Source organism: Charadrius vociferus, unplaced genomic scaffold, assembly GCF_000708025.1.
Source record: "Charadrius vociferus isolate BGI_N301 unplaced genomic scaffold, ASM70802v2 scaffold477, whole genome shotgun sequence".
Taxonomy (NCBI): domain Eukaryota; kingdom Metazoa; phylum Chordata; class Aves; order Charadriiformes; family Charadriidae; genus Charadrius; species Charadrius vociferus.
Genome location: NW_009649449.1, coordinates 195,998 through 215,440, shown reverse-complemented (window position 1 = coordinate 215,440; position 19,443 = coordinate 195,998). Strand labels below are relative to the sequence as shown.

General features: G+C 46.3%; 1 protein-coding gene across 1 annotated transcript; it reads left to right on the top strand.

Moving 5' to 3' along the window:
- Nucleotides 1-6,466: 6,466 nt before the first annotated feature.
- Nucleotides 6,467-12,429, top strand: DRAXIN (dorsal inhibitory axon guidance protein). Its single transcript, XM_009889544.1, has 7 exons — nt 6,467-6,926; nt 8,195-8,382; nt 8,924-9,035; nt 9,407-9,496; nt 9,742-9,831; nt 11,867-12,260; nt 12,305-12,429. The coding sequence occupies exons 1-6, from the start codon at nt 6,467-6,469 to the stop codon at nt 11,977-11,979; spliced, it is 1,053 nt and encodes a 350-aa protein (XP_009887846.1). The 3' UTR covers nt 11,980-12,260; nt 12,305-12,429.
- Nucleotides 12,430-19,443: the final 7,014 nt, after the last annotated feature.

Below are 19,443 nucleotides of genomic sequence, written 5' to 3'. Positions count from 1 at the left end.
CCCGGTGGTGGGGGGAGCCGAGCACCGAGCCTGGACAGCGCCGGTGCCTTCGGCCCGCCCTATTGTCACCCGTGCCGGGGAGCAGGCTCCAGGCTCTCCCGCTCCGCTCCGCTCCGCCAGCCGGCTGGCCCTAAGTGCGCCGTGCAGCGCCGTGCACCTTGCAAGGCAGAGCTCTGGGGCTTGCGCCCCACCACCCTACTGCAAGTCCCTGCTACTTCAGGGGCTACTGCAAGCTCCATCCCGAGATGGCTCTCCCCTTCCATGGAAGCCGAGTCGCCTCGGACAGAGGCATCGGTCCTCTCGCAGGTAGCTGCTGAGCCCCTTGCGCACCCCAGGGGTACATCCCAGCTCTGAGCCAGAGCGGCTGTGGAAAGTGGCTGAGGGGTGAAGGAAGCTTTTCCCACCGAGTCATTGTGTTTGCAGAGCCGTGCGCTGCCGTGCATCGAGCCCCTGAGTACCCACGGGTTATTTTCTGCTCTTCCTCTGTTGACAAAAGTGAGATCCCGTTTCTGAATTAAATCAATTTGGCATCCGTTAATGGCTTATTACAGCTAGTAATTCATCATGTAGGATTTAAGTGACATTTATCCAATTCACACCTGAAGTCTTCCGTCAGCTGGAGGGTTTAATGGAAATGGGTTTGTATTCCCATCTCCTCTCCCTTGCAGAAGGAGGCATTAATCCTACACATTTTGGTTCAAAGTGAGAATGACATGCAAGGAAAAATGTTGAAAGCACAGCTTAACTGTTCTGCCAGTCGGGACACATCCACTTCTCCCCCCAGTGAAGATCGGGCCAAATCTGCCCCCATTCTTCCCAGTCACACTGGTGGGTGCTTTCCAGCCCGGTGAGCAATGACCTTTGCTATTGATTGTGTCTCATTTGTCACTAGGCATTGTGCATTAAACTGGAGAGTCTTCTCTGCTGTGCTGACAGCAAGCAACTCTATCTTGGATGCTAATCTCAGACTCATTGCTATTTTAATCTCATTATTGGGTAGAGTAGACCCTGTTTGATAGCAGGTTGCCTATGATGGCTGTGTCAGCCACTCCGTGAAGTCCCAGGGGGAATCAAAGCATAGGGTACTGCATATTCATTCACGTGCCCCTCTTCCCCTTCAATATAGTGGCTTGCTGGGCTGCTCTGTCCCTGGAGGGTGCTGGTGCTGCACCCTCACTGCTCATGCACTGACACTGGGAGCAGTGGAGCTGTGCAGGTCGGGGTAGGCACAGGAGAAAGGGTGGCAAGGCTGTGGCTGAAGGCAAGAGGCGTGTAGTGACTTGAAGAATTTGCAGGGTGTCCGGCGTTCATCAGAGCCAGGGTGCTGGAGCTTAGCAGTGAGTCAGTGACAAGTACAAAACTGCCAGCTTACTCATGAGTCTGGGTTACAGGAGAGGGTATTTCCTGGGTCATGCTGTGCGAACAAGCCACTTGTGTCCTCAGTGGTTAGGAAGGCAGAGGGCAGTCTGTCAGCCAGAGCTGACCAGTGAGGGAAAGGGATTGCCTGGGCCAATGGGTCAGCAAAACCGGAGTCCCAGTTCCAACCCTTGTTGAGTGAGTCACATTTCAAGTGGTCTCTGGATATGAGGTGCCCCAGGGAGATGCTTTGTGGAGGCACAGGGGCAGCTGCAGCTACTGCTTAACCCCCCTGCAAGCCGGAATCTCTATGTCCTGTCTCTTGTGCCACTAGTGCAATTAGTGTATTAATGAATTTGGCCCTTTCTACAGTGGAGTGCTGTTTGGTGATGGCAGAAAGTGAGAGAAAACAAGACAAGCAAAAGGAAAGCAGATGTTTCAAGGGGGGAGAGGGTGGGTGGGGATTCAAGTAGCCTAGCCTAAATATCTGCAGAGCGGAGATGTCTCACACCAAACACAGTCGCAAGGGACAAGGAAACTGTGGAGTCAGATAAATATGAAAAGCAAGGTAGGGAGGAAAGGTGATGATGGATACAGGAAACCTAAGAAAGGAGGAAGGCACCTCCAAAGAGGCACCCAAAAGGACTGGAGATCTGTGAGCAGAGGACTGTGCTGCTCTGTCATCCAAAGGATGCCTGGGCCAGCAGCAAAGAAAAATATTCTTTACAAAGTAAGTGTGCAAGAAATGTTGGAGAGAAGAAAAGTGTTATTACTTACTACTTTTGCCCTGGGGAGGAAAAGAGAAAGGTGCATATAAGGTTACCTGTCTGCTTTTGGGGACCCTAGAAAGCTGGGAGAGATCCCTTTGAAATGGGAATATCTCTTGGCAGATTGTATATGAAGCTTCCCAGCATTTGCCTCCAGAAACAGAAAAACAGATGGAAAGAGACCCAGCAGGGAAGTGAAATCTCATTTATCTGCACAATGCCATCCTCCTGGCTCCAGCCAGCTCTCTGCATGTCAGCTACCATAGAGCCTACCCCGTCCATTCTGCTCCAGGCCTTCCCAAGCCCATCCATCACCCTATGGCTTCTTATTTACAGGGAGCCTGGCACAAAAAGCTGGGTTTATTGTCTATCATCTCTGCCACACATGCATGTACACACCCATGTAGATGCACATACACTTTGTCTATTGCTGCAGCTTGGGATTGTCTGGAGTCCAGGAAATCTTTATGCATTCCATTGTCTGGAGTCCAGGAAATCTTTATGCCTTCCTGCCAAAGTCGGAGCTTATCAGAGCCAAAAAGAAATCTGGCCCAGAGTATGTGCTTGGGTCTAGTTTGGTTCAGCCCTTGAGCATACAAACTGAAACATTTGTGGTCTGGGGTGATAACGGATCTTCATAGTCTCTATTTCTTGGTCCAAGAGTTTTGTTCCTCTTGGCTGTGACATGAAGAATATATGTGAAAAGTTAAAGCTACGTATCATGTTTTAAGTCATATATGTGAATGAACATAGGCAATCTGATGTTCCTGCTTTGTCAAATACAAAACAAATGCAGCAGGGGCAGTTTCAGAGCCTATTTCAGAGCCAAAGTGACATAACTGTATTTACAGGGGGAAAACATGCTCGAGTTTCTGTGTGCTTACTCAGTCTTTAGCTGCCCTGCAGGATTGCAAGCAGAGAGCAGAGTAATAGCAGTTGTATCAGTCAGTCCAGAGAAAGAGTCTGCCCACAGGGAAAGTTAGCCAAGATGCAAAAAACAACTTAATTTCCTTTACACAGTTGTGACCATCCACTACTAACCCAAAATGGATCAGAAACAGTGGCTGAGAGACAGCACTGCAGCTCACTCATCATCCCCGAGCCTGCACCCTGGGTAGCTTATCTTTGCTTTACACATTTTCTTGTTAGTAGGCAGATTTGCTACCTCAAGAGGCAGGTGGCTCCTAATCCTGAGGGTATATAAAGGAAGTGCAAGGCAGGGGGTGAGGTAAGGAGGATGTAGGTCTGGTGTTGTGAAGAACTACAGGGGCAGCTTAGCTTGGCAAGTACTTCAGCTATTTCCTGTATTAATATACAGACCTTAAGAAGAGGATGAATTCTGGACTTCTTGTAACATGTGTGTTTGTTTTAGAGCAATTTAGGACAGGCATCTCCTTACAAGGCCAGACTTCTTTCTGCCTGGCATATGTCTCAGGGCAGAATTTCACCCTTTGCAGAAAAGGTGCATCAGCAGTGTGAGAACATCGCTGTCACCTACATCAACAAGCCCAGGGCTAGCACGGACTTCTTTTGTGGTCTGTGGTCGTGACAGAGGAGAGGGTGGCATTTACTCTAGTGCTCAGACATTGAGGAACCTGAGCACTGAGGAGAACTAGGGATGCTGTTGTGTTATCCAGCTGACTTTTGGAGGCATGAATTTTATGGCTTCTGTAGGGTAAGAAAAATGAAGGAGGTATGAAGAGGCTTCTGAAGTTAAAGATAGATCACGGCATGGAAACAAGCGGTTAAGAGAAGGCTGGGACTTCTGTGCCTCTCATGCAGCAGTGTTGCATTAACCCAAGGTAGCAAAACTTGTCCATGCACTGTTTTGGTTTGGAAAACAGCTCAGACCTCCCCTGGAGACAGTGCAGTACAGGTATTTATCTGCATTATTAATGCAAGATTCCTGGTGACACACTAACACAGCATGTTAGCCTGCCCTCTCTGCCAGGGCAGAGATGAGGGAACCTGTGTGCTCTAGCTGCACTTTCATCCTGTGTCATGCCAACAAGACAGCTGGGCAACGTAAATAAATGCCCCCTACACTTTGAAGCAGACCTTCTGTTTAACTGCCCTGCAGCATTTAGCTGCTTTCTAACTCCCGCTGAAAACCAGAATCCACAGCTAATGTGTCTGTCAGGTTCACCATCAAAGGGCCCATGTCTGTGTGAGTGAGATTGGAGACACCTGCCTTGCGTTCTCTTTGCACTTGTTCTCTCCTCTTGGCATTTTGCCTACAGATGAAAAGGTAAGATGCTGTTTCCAGCTCTTTGAGTTGTTCTCAGTGATGCCTTGAATCCAGCTGGTTTGCTCTGGTTCTTAAAGAGAAAATCCAAGGAAAAAAAAACCCCAAAACTGTGGATACAGAGCTTGGGGTTTGCTTGATTGCTATTTGTTCCATTGGTTTTGAAGCAGGACTTCAAGTGCTTCGTTAATAGATTTAGCTGCTGGTCTGGTTTTCCTTTGTCCCAGGTAGCTGCCAATAAAATAACTATTTCATAGTGTTATGCCTTCAGCAAAGGAACTACCCAGCACCCCCTAAATCTCTCCTCAAATAGCAGTTTGTCATCCTTTGTGGCCAGTAGAAAGATCTGCTTTTCAGACACTGCACTAAAGAGGAGGCCGCTGTGGTGCCTACCTCTTTCCAAGAGAGGTCTGGACTGAAAATTTCCTCCCAGGCTCTGAGCAATAAGAGAGATGAATCTTGGAAAGGCAGAATCGGCTGGTGAATGAGTAAGCAGGGTTTTCAGTTAAGAGGACGAAGATATCTCCCTCTAAACTCCCCAGATGCTCCATAAGGCTGGGGCTGCTGTGATGGCAGAGGTTTCACTGACTCAAAACACTCCAAATCTGTCTCATAGGTTGAAAGAAAAGAGGAAAGCAAGAGCCAAGGCCGTTCTTAGGGTGTGCCCTGTCAGCTCAACAAAAAGGCACTGAGATTGGCCTCAAAGGATGTTACCTGCTGCCCTTCACAGGTGACAATGGCTGGTCAAGCAGCAAAGCACCCAGAGAAGGGAGTACAAGCCATTGTAGTTATGCAGCAAAGTGGTTCACCTGATGAACAGCCAGATGGAAATCAGGTGCAATTGGGGGCTGGAGTGCAGGAAGGATGGGGAGGAGGTTGAGGGAAGAGCTGTGGCTGTAACTTTTTGACAGTAGATCTCAAATGTAAGCATAGGCCTGTTTTTCTGACAGTCAGCGTCACAGGGAACTCTGGCTTTACGTGTGCCTTTATGCTGCCTAGCTGGAGAGGGACAGTCTGAGAAAGCTACCCCAAAGTGAAAGGCTGCACTGGAAATGCTGAAAATCCCTTTCCTCCTTTTGTGGGAAAGGACAGGGGACAACGTCCTAATTGGAGAAGTGTCTGACTTGTGCAGTATACCAAAGCTATGTTTCCTAACACAAACATGGGGCTGAAGGAAGACCCTCCAAAACATTACAGTGAAGCAGAATGAATGAGAATAGTCTGTAGCCATTGTGCTGAGGGATTCACTCTCGGTGTTCTTTGGACTTAAATTACCCTCCCAGTGACAGCCTCACCTCGTGGGGTGAGGTGAGGTGAAGTGACCTGTGCAGGGTCAAGGAGGGAAAGTGGGACAAGGTAGAGAAAACTCAGCCTGCCTCCTTTGACCTGTAGACCAGCATCCCCTGCTCTGCTGACAGCAGGAGATTTGTTTCTCTGCTACGCTGTGAGGTATCAGCACAAAATTTCCAGTGTTTTTTCCTTCCCTTGATCAGTTTCAGCCACCCTGAAGCAGTACGTGTGTGCATGTGCGTCTCTGTCTTGAGCTGCTCAGGGGTTGTTGCTGGTCCTGCGAGGCCACCATCTGCCTCCGGTTCTGTTATTCTTGACATCTTCATTGCAAGGAAACCAGCTGAGAGGAGAGGCCAGTGCCAGCCAGGCCCAGGATGCCAACCTGGCAGCAAAGAGCCCTAGCCAGACAGCTGGTGCTGCGCAGGCGGCTGAGGAGCTGTGTCCTGCAGGAGCCAGCCTCCCCAGTCCCTCAGATGGCAGGCTGAGAATGGGAGGGTAGGGGGGCTAGTCAGGAATCAAAGGGAAATGTCCTACTGATTGATGGCCCTCATTTGCACATGAAACTGGGACCTCTCAGCCCTGCAGGCCCTGCACGTGTGCCTCAGCTGCTGTAACCAGGACTGGGAGAGGAGGAGGTAACCAAGGAGGGGAAAAAAATCACTTCCAGCTCTGGACACCATAGCTGTTTTAACCTAAGTGTCCTAGGTCTGAATCTTGCTTGCCTTTACAGTTTACTGTTCCTAGAAGTTGGTTTCTTATTTCTTTTTTTTTTTTTTTTAATTACAGGTGAGGCAGAGCACTCAGCATTATGGCAACTTCTTCCACCTTCTTCTCTCCTTTCCTTTTCCTGTGCGTGCTGGTTCTTTCTGACATCAGTCCTGCAGTCTCCCTGGACTCTGGCACAAAGCTCAAAAATGTCCCAGAGAACAACAACCATCTTCAAAACCAAGAGATGTGGCTGCCACAGCCCAGAAGTGGGCACCACCACAAGCATGGCTTAGCCAAGAAGGAGAGGGTCCATGCCATGCCTTCTAGAGGGCGGCCAGCTGGGGAAGAGGCCCTCAGAATGGGGAGCGGAGCTCCAGCTGCGGAAGAACTGGCAGCAGAGGGACAGCCGGCAGCCCTGAAACAGAATAAGGATGTGTTCCTGGGGTTTGAGTTCCCATATCCTGAGAGAGAAAACCAGTCTCCTGGGTCTGAGAGAGGAAAGAAGCAGAACCGAGAGCATCGGCGACACAGCCGCAGGGACAGGCTGAAACACCACAGAGGTATTTGAGCTCCAAGGGAAGCTGAGGCTGTTGGGTCAGTGGAAATGAGTGTCACTTGTCTGAGGGCAAGAAGATGCAGCTGTGGTTGAGCCACATGGGTATGTGGAGGGTGTGGGATGTGTGCTTGCTCTGGGGAGAAATCTGCCAAACAAAAGAGGCACAAGAAAAAAGGGGAACTCCAGAACCAGAGGTTTTTACTGCTGGCTGCAATTTTGGGAAAATGACCTGGTTTGCCTTACAGGGGGAGCTCTGAAAGTTCTTAAGCCTTGAGGGGTTGTTGTAGGGTGGCCTTCTTTGTTTTTTGGGGTTTTTAGCAAATGGTTCAATTTATGAATAAACATGTCCAAGCCATGCTCAATCCCTCCACTGGCTTCAAAACATGACCAGAACTAGCAATTAATACAAAACCCCTACTTTGCTTGAAGATCAGTTTGCTCTCATCAGAGCTGGAATTCTTCTATATTTATTCTGAACTGCAAAAATATAAATTTTGCATATGTGAAATTGCACTAATTACTTTAAAATGTTGCTTGGTTTTGACTGGAACTGCTTTCCTTTGCAGGTCAAGTTGTGGGTGTGTGTCTCAGTGGTATGGTGTGCTCGGTGTGGTAAATCTTTGGTGCTATTAAAGCCAGGCAGTTTGTGTCAATCTATGCTATTTGACAAGCTAGGTGTCAGTATCCCTGAGTTCCAGCTATCGCTCCTCCCTGCGTCAGTAAGAAGAGCTCTATTGTTTTCTCAGGGGACTGACTAATCAACTCATGTTAAGCCATATAGAAGAGCGTGCAACAAAGCTGGTTTGAAGCAGTATTTGCAGGCTACAAAACAAGCTTTGTTTCTTTGGTTTAACTTAAGATCTATATTTAAATTAATACTTAGGAAAAGCAGGGATCAGGCTGTGAAGATACTCTTATTTCAAATTAGGTAGGTCCTGACAAGCTACATTGAAATAATCCAGTACTAAAATCAAATAAGAATGTGTTCACAGGTATTTGCAGCAGCTTAATCCATTGGGTTAAAAATGGTTAAACAGGTACATTTTGTACTCTTGAGACCAGAAGAAGAAATCTTTTGCTTCTTAAGCAAGAGATGGACATATCTTCAAGAAGGTGTGATTATGTATGACTTAAGTGTGTAAAAATCAAGATGCATATATTCTAGACCTGATCTATGACTTTAATTTAATAGCACATGACTGTTTTACACTGGGCTAAACAGCAGCTCAGGGATGAGAAAGCTAATGCCACTGTACCTGTTGTCCTTTGCAGGGAAGACTCCTGATGCTGGGCCAAGCTCTCTGTACAAGAAACCAGAAAGCTTTGAAGAACAGTTTCAAAACCTCCAGGCAGAGGAAGCTACAAGTCTGACTCCCACCATGCTTCTCATCACTGCACTGGAATTAGCTGCTTCCACAGAAGAGCCTCCTGTTCTTCCAGCCACATCACCACGGTCACAGGTAAAGAGGCAGCGGGTAACTGCACTGTACCTCTGATGCAGACAGGAATCTCCTGCAGCTAAGGTCCAGTTTTCTTTTTTTTTTCCCAGTTAGAGGTAGGTGGTTGCTTAACACCAGAGCCCTCCCTCAAAAGCAGCTCTCTGTCTTGGAGACATCTAAACACCTCTTCATAAACATGTCCTTTAGTTGCTTCTCTTCCCTGCCCTACCTCTCCCGTCGCTAGCCATCATCATTCAGCTTCAGGGACCAGAGAGGCAGTAGGAGCGCTTGGCTGAAGAGGCAGCATGTCCTAATGCTCCTTGTTTGCCTTTTGTCCTCACATAGATGCAGTGGAAACTTCTCTCTTGGCTTCAGCTGCAACAAGGGAAAGCTCTTCCCTTTTGAAAATGAGATGCCAAGAATCCCCAGTGGACAAGACAGGGGTGGGAGGTGTGGGGGGAATCATAAAGCCTTTTTAAGGTCTAAAAGCACCAGGAAAATTTGCAAAGACTTCACTACAGAAGTGTAATCTGTTGTCTCTTTGGTTTCTTGTGGTTTGCAGGCCCGCCTCAGGCAAGATGGGGATGTGATGCCCACCCTAGATATGGCACTCTTTGACTGGACAGATTATGAGGATCTCAAACCAGAAATGTGGCCATCTGCTAAAAAGAAAGGTGCTAAACCTCCCTGTCCTCTTTCTCAAGTCATTCTGTAAGGCTTGTCCCATGGTTAGTGTTCACAGATGTGCTGAAGGATGTGAGATCATAGTGGTGGGGAAAGAGAGAAAAAGCATGATGCTGATTGTGTTTTGTGCTCGGTTTCAGAATGTTTCTCATTTTGGATGCATAGTTTGAGGGCAGAGGAAAAATGATAGATGGAGGATTGAGAAATAGGGAGGAAATTAGACTATGAAGGTTTAGAGTTCAAACTCCTGAAGTTTGAGACTGTTTTTACCCTGGAACAATATAGTCTCCAAAATAAAAACACTAGCGTGAAATTTTCTATCAGCGTCTTTTCTTTCTTTTTTTTTTTTTTTTTTCTATAGAAAAACGCCGCAGTAAGAGTCTCAACAGTGGAAATGAAACCGTGACGGCTGAAGGAGAGCCATGTGATCATCACCTTGACTGCCTCCCAGGTCAGGATCAGCTTGGTAGAGTCATTTCTCCAAACATGAGATTGTTTGAAATCCAGCCCAGTTCTAGTACAAGTATCCTAATATCTAATACTGATAGAAAGTGGTATGCAGAGGGAAGGGCAGAGGCTCTCTAGGCATGTTGTGGAAACAGATGATGTCTGTACCATGGAGCTGTCATGGTTGTCACTAGTCCTACAAGGGAAGGGGATAAATGAGCTGTGCTGACCCTTGTTCCTGTGTTGCAGGCTCTTGCTGTGACTTGCGTGAACACCTCTGCAAACCACACAATCGGGGCCTTAACAACAAATGTTATGATGACTGTATGTGCACTGAAGGTGAGTTCAGCTCTTTGCTCTCCCCCTTCCAGCTGGTTTCATAGTTGGCTGCATTGACTCAGAATAGTGGTTTGTACGTGAAAATAGGAGCGAAACTGCTGCTCTTAGCCTTTCCCTGCCACTGATTCAAAATGTGACTGTTGAGTCATTTAGGATATCTTGTTTTCCCTCTTGAAAACAAAAATCCTGATATTTACAAACCTAACAGAAGAAGCCACAATATATTAAGACTTCAAGGGTGCTTTCAAGGATCACAGGTTATAAAAACAGACTACTATCCTTGTTTTACATGACCTTATGCCTAAAATGGCTTTCCTGAGTTGATTTCAACTGAACTTGTAGCAATATAGTTGGTGTGGGCAGGACACAAACTTTTGTTTCTTAAAACTGTTTCTGAAGAATCCACAGCAGCCCTTAATAGACAGTTGCATTATGAAGATGTTGAAAGGCACTATTCTAGTCTGAACATGTTCAGGATCAGCTCCAGGCATTGGAACTTGTCTGCCAGAACAAAACTCTGGTTGCCAATTTTTGTGACCTGTGTTAGGTACCTAGTGACTTTCACCAGGTCATTCACCTACTTTTTACTCAATTAAACAGACTGCTTTCCTGAAGTTGCAATGTTACATGATAGTCTTCACCTTGGGTGTGTCATGTAACACCTGAAGGTCCTCATCAGAGACAATGTTCTGATAGATTAGCCTAGAAAAGTGTTTCTGCAAGCCTAACGAGGCCTGCCCCTGGCCCTGCTTTATACTTAAGCTAGTTATAAGTTGATGCCAAATGTGCATCCTCTGTAGCATTAAAAAGATCCCCAGAGATGTAAGGTCCAGATAAGACAGACAAGACGCTTAGATAAGAGCAGAGCTCTGATCTTGTGTGCTCGCCTTCTGGGAGGCCAGACTGCCCTGGGGGGATTGGTAATGAGGGGCAGAAACCCAACTTCAAGGTAGCCATCTCAACATAGCCCAGGGACATGCACTCCAAAAGGCTGCTCAGTGACCTGTGACATTGGCTGGGTCTCCTGTGTAGAAGTACGCAAGGACAGTTTATGGGCTGTCTTATTATAAAAACTATAAATCTTCAGCCTCCCCCATTCTGGGGGTGCCGGCGCTGTTGCTATCTGCTGCCTGCTATGGAAGTAAAAATAGTTGCAGTTTCTAGGGTTATCAAATCAACTCCTGCCAACCCCAATGACCAGATCCTGGGCTACTGAAAACCAGGGCTTTCGTGAGAATTATTTACATGTAGGCTGTACCCTGTATGGCCCAACTAACTATGCATTCTGGTGTAACAAAGTCAGACAATAGACACCAAATGATGAATCTATCAGTGCCAGAAACCAATGAGTTACCCTGACCAGAGGCTCCCATTGCCTTCCACTGCCATGGTAGAATATGTACTGATGTTTTTTACAAATAAAATGCCTTTTTTACCCCCTTAGTATTCATCAATGCTATATCACATAGCTTCCTTCAGACCCGGCACTTCAAGCATCCAAAACAGAGAAACTGAAGGAGATCAGCAGTGAGCTTTGGATCAGACCTCCCAGTAATAGCACTTCAAAGTCTCTTCCTTCCTCTCTTGAAGCTTCAGGGAAATAAATAGCAAGGGGAGCTCCCTAGCCATTGCTGCTGCACATTAAGTCTATAGTAATTTCCCAATGGAGAGATCACTTAGATGGTAATGGGAAGTAATAGGGGGAAACCAAGCAGGGCTTCCATAAAATCACTGGAAACAATCAAGATAATTCATTGGTATTTCAAGAAGCCAGTGAAACCTTCTGCCTGAGCCAGTGAATCCCAAACCAGAACAGTGAGCCAAACAGAATAGCAAGGCCCAGAAAGCAATATGCCCTGCCCATGCGAGGCATTTCTCTGCCACCTCATTTGACACAGCCCAGGCTCCCCAGTCCTGGGACTGTCCCCACTGGAGCAGGCTCTGTCATGAACTGAGGCCAAGAGCTAATTGTTTGATGTTACTGCTGTAGTGAGCCCTGGTCCGTCCTGCTCAATTATGCGTGTCTTTTCCACAGGGCTACGCTGTTACGCCAAATTCCACCGGAACCGAAGAGTGACCCGGAGGAAAGGGCGCTGCGTGGAGCCTGAATCGGCCAATGGAGAGCAGGGATCATTCATTAATGTTTAGGAGGGTGGGACTCCTGCCTGGACGGTCAGCAGCTGGGGTCAAACTGTTTATACCTAGCAATGGGAATTAGAGGAAAAAGTCAAGAAAATGACTGAAGCTGCAGGCTCTAAACATATCAGGTTCCAGCAACACTGAGGCTCATGTTAATTATAAATAGAGTGGTCTCAGCCTTCTCCATATCAGGACTGCATTCCCCTTCCCTTCTCTCAGCACATTCCTGCCATTGAGCTGGGTCCCCTCTCCCAGTTAGTAAGAGATGATCATGACTAACCATTCTGATGGTCCTGGCAGAAAAAGGCTCTGCAGTTTCATCTCCTCCACAGAGGCAAGATGTGAAAGATCCTTCAGGTCAAAGGGGATAAAGCTTAAACTTTACCCCTTAACTATTGCTTGAGAAGAAAGGTAGATCCTCCTTAAGGATCAGAGGTTTCTAGAGGATAGGAAGCTTGTAGCCTCTAGGTGGAATCAAAGATGGGGAAATGAATCAGCAAGAAGCTGGCTTCCTAGGTGAGAGGGCAGAGCTCTTGCTCTCTCTCTTGTTCACTGCTACAGACAGATATTCCCTAGTTGTTACATACTACCACTTCCTATGTGTCTTCTTTGGGACCATCCAGTCCCACTCCTTCCTTCCTTGCTTCCAGAGAACCACCTGGTTTCTGCAAGGATGTGGCAAGACATCCCAGCCTGCAGCTCTCACTCATTTAGTTATCCCACCAAGTCTGTTATTTTTAATTATTACTTTTAGAAGCTTTCTGGGGAAGTGATAGTTTTCCTAGTGAGCCAAAAATAAACTTTTTGGTAACAGGAGATAGGGACAGGCTGTTCCATTGTAGTAAATCCTGTGACATGTTGCATGTGTGTTTCCATGATATGTAAATAAAGATATGATAGATATCCTTTGTGCAACCCTTCTGCTTCTTTGATTGCACCTAAGGATGTGGCAGGAGCCAGAAAGGCCTATAAGGGAGCTGGCCAGCAGGTAGCACTGATGAATTCAGGTAATCACACAGACCAATTTTGCCCCTTGGTAGAATAATTTCTCTACCCAAATTGGGGATCCAAGCTTCCCTGCATCCTCACTCAAACTGCAGCTAACAGTCAGCTTCTGCCTGGTGTAGCCATCCAGCCAGCCTTCTATATATTACTACTTAGTTTACTGACTTCAATGATATATCGGAGCAACACAGGCTACCTGTGTTAAATAGGAATAGTGTTAGTTGTTAAAGACATTCTTTTCTACTGCGAACACACCTGCTGGGAGATAGCTCTGAAGCCTTTTATATTCAAGAACCTGGAGATGTACAGCACTTTTTGTAGGAACAGAAATATTAATCCTGGTGCTGTGATCAGAATCTTCTTTACGCTGCTTGCCCAAACTCCTCTGTGTTCCATTTAGGTAGGCAATTCTTCATTTCGCACTCCTGTTTCTGTTGTAGTGTCACTCTGCATTGTGTATGCATTCAAATGCTGCTAGCATAATAGTTTACGCCTCTAATATGATGAGTGCCCAGTCATGACTACAGAGATATGCTATGAATACAGTATTAGCCCTGACCCACATACACCTGCACTGCTAGGAGGTACAATAAAGGAGAAATTTGTAAAGGAGCATTTAGGCAAAACCTACAACTGGGTAGGATGTAGCTATTTAGATTTCTGCTTACAGCATTACAGTCAGCTCAAAAGGCAGGAGTAAAGAAAGGTGGTTTGGCTCCAGCTCTATGCCATGGCAGCAAGGATGCAATTTGTTAACCCAGAAAGAGAAATGCAGCCCCTCCCTCAGCCCAGATGCAGAATAGTGGGTGGTGCTGCCAGTGGTATTGTCAGTGGAAGCATAAAGGAAAAAGGCCTTAATTGATCACAGCCAATTGCAGAGCTCTCAAACGCTGGTCTGTGTGACGCTGATGAGAACTACATGCACAGCCATTTTCAAAGCCAGGTTTTGATACCACACTGCTTTCCAGTATAGCAGCCGAGATCTGGTGGGAACAGTACAATTGAAAAAAAGCAGGAAATTTTGCAGGGATCTTTATCCTTGGTGATACAGGTATTCATTGCCCCACACACTACACACAGAATCCTTGTAGGATCCTGGGCAGTGTTTTGGGCAAGACTGTGTTGCAAATCTTGTGAAATACAAGCAGGCTTAAAAAGCAAGCCTGAATTTTAAGCCAGAGCTTTTAGGCTCCAAAAGGCTTCTTCAGCTCTTGCTTTTTCAGCTTTTCATCTGCTATTAACTCTGAATATAAAGAACAGATGATTTTTAATTGGTGGGATTAGTTAAATGTCTGTGGTCAGTGAAAATTGAGTTAATTATTATAAACCAAGTCACAAGATTATTGGATTGTTTGCTCACATTGGAGTTTCAGAAAGAGAGCCCATGACCAAGACTCATTCTTTCTGAATCAAACTGTGATGTTACAGAGGTGATGCAGAAAGGGTGAGCAGCACACAGGCACATGCTGCACCAGCCACAGCAGTGTGAAAAGAATCAGCCAGCCTGATTTATGTATCAGCCAGATCAGCCACTGACTTTGCAATTGCAGTGCGAAGGAAAGCTGTTGAGTAAATAACATGCCAAGGTGTGGAATGCAAGACCAGCCTGTGATATAAAACCCTGGGGCAACATTTGTACAACAAATCCAACCCACTTCTGAATGTAGCAAAGCTTTTTAGTGCCGCTCTGTGCTCTCGCAAGAGCATGACAGCAGCTGCAGAGCAATAGTATCACTGAATTACATTCAGCAGCTTTCCCCTCTCTTCCCAGTATCTCCCAGTTGCAATGCAGTCAGTGACAGTTCTGCCTTTGGGGGCATTAGGTCTGAACAAGAGAGAGGGAGACAAATGTCAAGCAAGTCTTGATTTGTATGTTCTTCTCAACTGATTGTTTGAGAAACTCAAATTAAGAATTCACACAAGCTCAGCTTCTTCCCTACTGCCCCCAGAGAACGTAAACCAGAGCTCTTGCAAGATTTTCTATTGTCTTGAAAGGACTTTGGATCAGGCCCAAACCAGCCATAGTAGGGCTCTGTGGAATAATTTTTGAAGTTAATTGTAGGGCATGTGTGCAAGAAAGGTGAGTGACAGAGTCCCACCCAAACTCCTGTTCTATAGCTCCTGCTGCTAGCAGCCTCACAATGAGTCCAAAGGGTATGCATCATTTTAAACTACTTCTCCAAGGGTGAGAATCATTAGACATGGAAAAGAGAGGACAGCGTGCTGATTTGACATAATCATCTCAGCAGCTGCCTGCTCGGCAAATGCTGTTGAATCTTGGGGATGTTGCTGGCATTTGCTAAAATGATGACTGCAAGGGAGACAAGGAGTGGAAGCACAAATTAAAACACTTGGGAATCATTTTGTCTCAGGTCTGTAATAGCCAGCATTCATTTTAGCTTGGGTGTGTTTTATTGAAACCCTCCCCCCACACCCCCAGTAATTACCCTGTTGTCAATCCACGGTGTGTGAAAGTGCTTCAATTTCAAACCCATGCTATACTAAATTGTTCAAGTCCATGCCAGTCACTCTCTGCTACATAAAGCCTGGAAAAAGCATTGCTTTCACATTTTTTTTTATCAGCAAAAACGAGGGCTGTTGTTTTCTTGGAATGTCCTGAGTGATCATATGTACCCCATAAACCTATTTTTGGTGTGTCACTTCATTTTCTAGAGTACCAGTGAATCTTCAAGAGTAGTCCCCTCAATGATATCTCAAAGCTCTAGTTAGATTTTAGAAAAAAAGAGGAGCAGTTCTTCCTTGCTGAGAATGGAAAGGACTTTGAAGTGCACTTGTCAAGATACCACATTAGTGTAACCCTCTCCACTTCCCAAATCATCTTGCCATAGGCTGTTTTGCAGTGAAGTTGCAGGAGGAGACTCCCCCACCAGCGTGACAAAATGCCTTCCATTTGCCCTCCAATCCAAATAATGTTTCTGCTTGCCGATTGCCCATTGGGGTTTAAAAGGGAGTTTGTAGAGCCAGGACAACTTCAATATGCCCTTCCTCAATGTTTATTCAGAAAGGCTCTATTGATAATACATGCATTTGTGCCAAGCTGATGCCTTCATTGCTCTCAGCTCCATAGCCAGGGGCACAACTCAAAGACACCGGTGCCAGCTGCAGTCTTTAGTTACCTTCAGACTAGACCACAAGTGAGGGATGTGAAGGACAGAACTATGAGGGGTGAGCTTGTCTCCATCACCATGGGCCAGATAAGGACAGCAGGAGCAATTGTATTAGCTCCTCTGCTTCCCCAGGGAATTGCTATCACCTTTCCCACCAAGGGTACAGTGTCCTGAAAATGCAAAGGAAAGCATTTCTGCCTTATTAGCCTCACTTTTATGCTGTCAGGAAGGGAGCCAGCTGTGCATTAGGTTTTTACTCAGTCTGCACAAGACATACCACCCATATATTTGACATAGAGCAGATAATTGCTGGATATTAGTTGCAGTGAGCTGAACTCACCTGGACCAGTCTTCTAGTCAAGAAAATCTCTGTATCCTGTTTCTGGTCTCCTGGGTCGTCTGCTTCTCCCTGCAGGTCTTCTTTAACTTGCTGCTTATCTTTCTCACCATGTTTATGTTGCTTTGAGTTATCCAGCCTAGGGAAGGGAACAGAGACAGCAGGTTACACACAGAGGCAATTTACAAGGTACAAGCAAAGCAAAGGAGAGATAAAAAACAACCAACCCCCCAGATCAGATAGGTGTGAGACGTTCAAATACATAATGTCTATCATAGCTCTCATTGTTTTCATATCTGTGAGATCATTAAGACATTTCTAAGTCCCTTGAGTCCACGACATGCAAGCCCAGGATATAATAAGCAGGGTTGAATTAATTGCACAATACATTGATGAACAAAATGAAGTAAGCGCTTTTTTGTACAAGGGGAAACAAATGCTTTGCATTAAACAGCAGTCACATCAATCCAAATTATGGCTCATGCTGCATAAATGGTAATGAGACTGTCTCAGACGGAGTGAGAATGCTGGAAGAAGCGAAGACGCCCACATACTGCTGCATCTAAACAGTGCTTATACTTAAAGTGGGACAGTGGAATATGTCTTTCTAACAAACAGTACTCCTTTGATAGGTACCTATCCTGGCAGAAGGGCATCCCTGGTGCACTTTGCATCCAAACACTGAGCCAGCAATGTGGCTATTCAAAGTCTCTCTTTATCTTTCCCCTCACCCCAGGTGTCACATCTTCTTTTTGTCATTTAGGGTAAAATCCAGTCCTTGACACTACTGGGGCCACTAGCACTCATCTCATTTGATGCCACTACTTCTGTGAATAGAGGCAGGGCTTCCCTGCAAGATACAGAAAAGGGAATGAAGTCACAGCTGATGTGGCAATAGATGAGTTATATTTCAGTCTTTCATCTCGTAAAGTGGCACATTCAGAGATTCCTGGGGGGGGACTTTTGCAGCCTTTTTTTTTTTTGTACTGCTGTTCTGAGCTATGCAGACAGTCAGTTATGTTCTGCTCCTTCCTCTGGTTAGCATTTTCTGGGCTGTTTCATTTTGGCATTTAATGCTTTGCCTTGGGAGATCTTCAAGCGTGCTGCATATTAGCAGTCAATAGCACTCAGGGTGCAATGAAGGACAGGCTAGATGGGGCTTACATTGTGGCTTGTTTGAGGAGCCTGAGTGTAGGTTCAGCACTGCAGGACTCGTGCATAACCTTGCACTGCACTGCTTGAACTGGAAATGAGATTGAAGGATGACGCATACATTTCCACATTCAGCTTCTGCAATGAACTTCTGACTCCTTGCTCATTCCTTAGAGGCCCCATCTTTTCTGTAAGAATAAATGATGACAAGAAAGCAACTGACCCAGTAAAACCTTGTAGTCTTACACTGCAGACTGGTAAAGCATACATTGGGCAAGGAAGGGAGGGTTTGAGAGGGTCATCCTGGCTTCTTGGTTGTGTCAGTTCATTTGCCATAATTGGGGAGAAGACTGCTATTATGAGCTAGACAGGAAACGGTAAGTTACAGCTGTACTGTGTGGGGTTGGGTTGACCACTTATCAACTTCCCTAGCTCTAAACTGGGACAAGCTTTCTTTCAGAACGAGAGATGAAGAACTCGTGATTTGTACCAAGCTTTTAGGCAGAGTTCAGTCACCTAGTTCTAGAGAAAAACCTAGAGCCAAAAACTAAGCATCTGCCAGCCATTCTAGCTACCTGGCCAGAGACTCCAGTGCAGCCCCAAAGGCTGACCTGAACTTGACTGGGTGTTGTGGTTTAGGCCAAATCAGCTACTGGGGACCTAAGGGACCCCAGATGGGACCGACAGATGTTCCCCTCTACCCCTCTTCAAAGAGAGGGGCAGGGGAGGAAAAAGAGACTTATGAGTTTAGAAGGAACTAAACTAGTTTAATGAAATATTAATAATAAAATAAAAAAGAAATAATGAAATATATACAAAACCGTATCAAGCTCCCAAGATGACAATCACGACACCAGCTGGCACTGGGGCAGTCCCAGACTGGACTCAGTGACAGATGGGAACTGGATTCCGGATCTGCATTCAGGATCGGGATCAAAGGCAGATGAACAGAGTCCTCCGCAGACGTCAGTCATTGAAGGAAGAGAACTGACCCTTTGATCCTCAGCTTTTATACTGAGCATGAGGCAGATGGGATGGAATACCCCGTTGGTCAGTTTTGGGTCACCTGTCCTGTCCGCTCCTCCCCGCAGGTGGGACCCCACTATGCTTTTCCACTTCCGACCCTCCAACAGGGCAAGTAACAAAGTTGGCTGGCCTTGGGTGTTACAGCAATAAGTATAAGCAAGAGCCTCTCTGCATACCATGCCTCGGCATCAGCTATGAACAATTGGTCTTATCACTCTGAGAGAGTGAACATTGTCTGCACAATATGCTGTTAATTTCAGTAGTTAGAGAGGCCCAGCTAAGAAGCGAAGTTACTGAACAAAATTGGTTCTGTTTTACCTCAAACCAAGACACTGGGTTATTGTGTGATACAGCTGAGCACAGCTAGCACCTTGCTTTTTTACCGGTGTTTATCAAGAGTGTCTTTGTCACTCCTCACCTTTTCGTCACAGTACCAACGTGTGCACAAAAGCTTTCTCTTCCTCTAGAAAGATGCTAAGTCCTATGCACGCATTAGCCTTCTGGCACTCCGACTGCAGTCCAAGCATGGTGTCGAACCTCCCCTCAGCTGCATTACGCGTCTGCACAGCAGAAGAGCCGTTTGGTTGCGTGTTTGGAGTCAACAAGCTCATCCAGGTGCACTTTTAACCGGGTGGTGCCTTTCCATTTTGGAAACAGGTGTTGTGTGATCCACACACCAGGTAACCAGAGACTCTTTCCTCGTCAGGAATACGGCTGTAGGACAAGAAATCACCACTTGCCACCCAGTCCACAGGGGCACACTCTAGAGGGCACGGTTCGGGGCAGGGCCTCCACCTCCCTCCTCACCCGACGACGGGCCTCCAG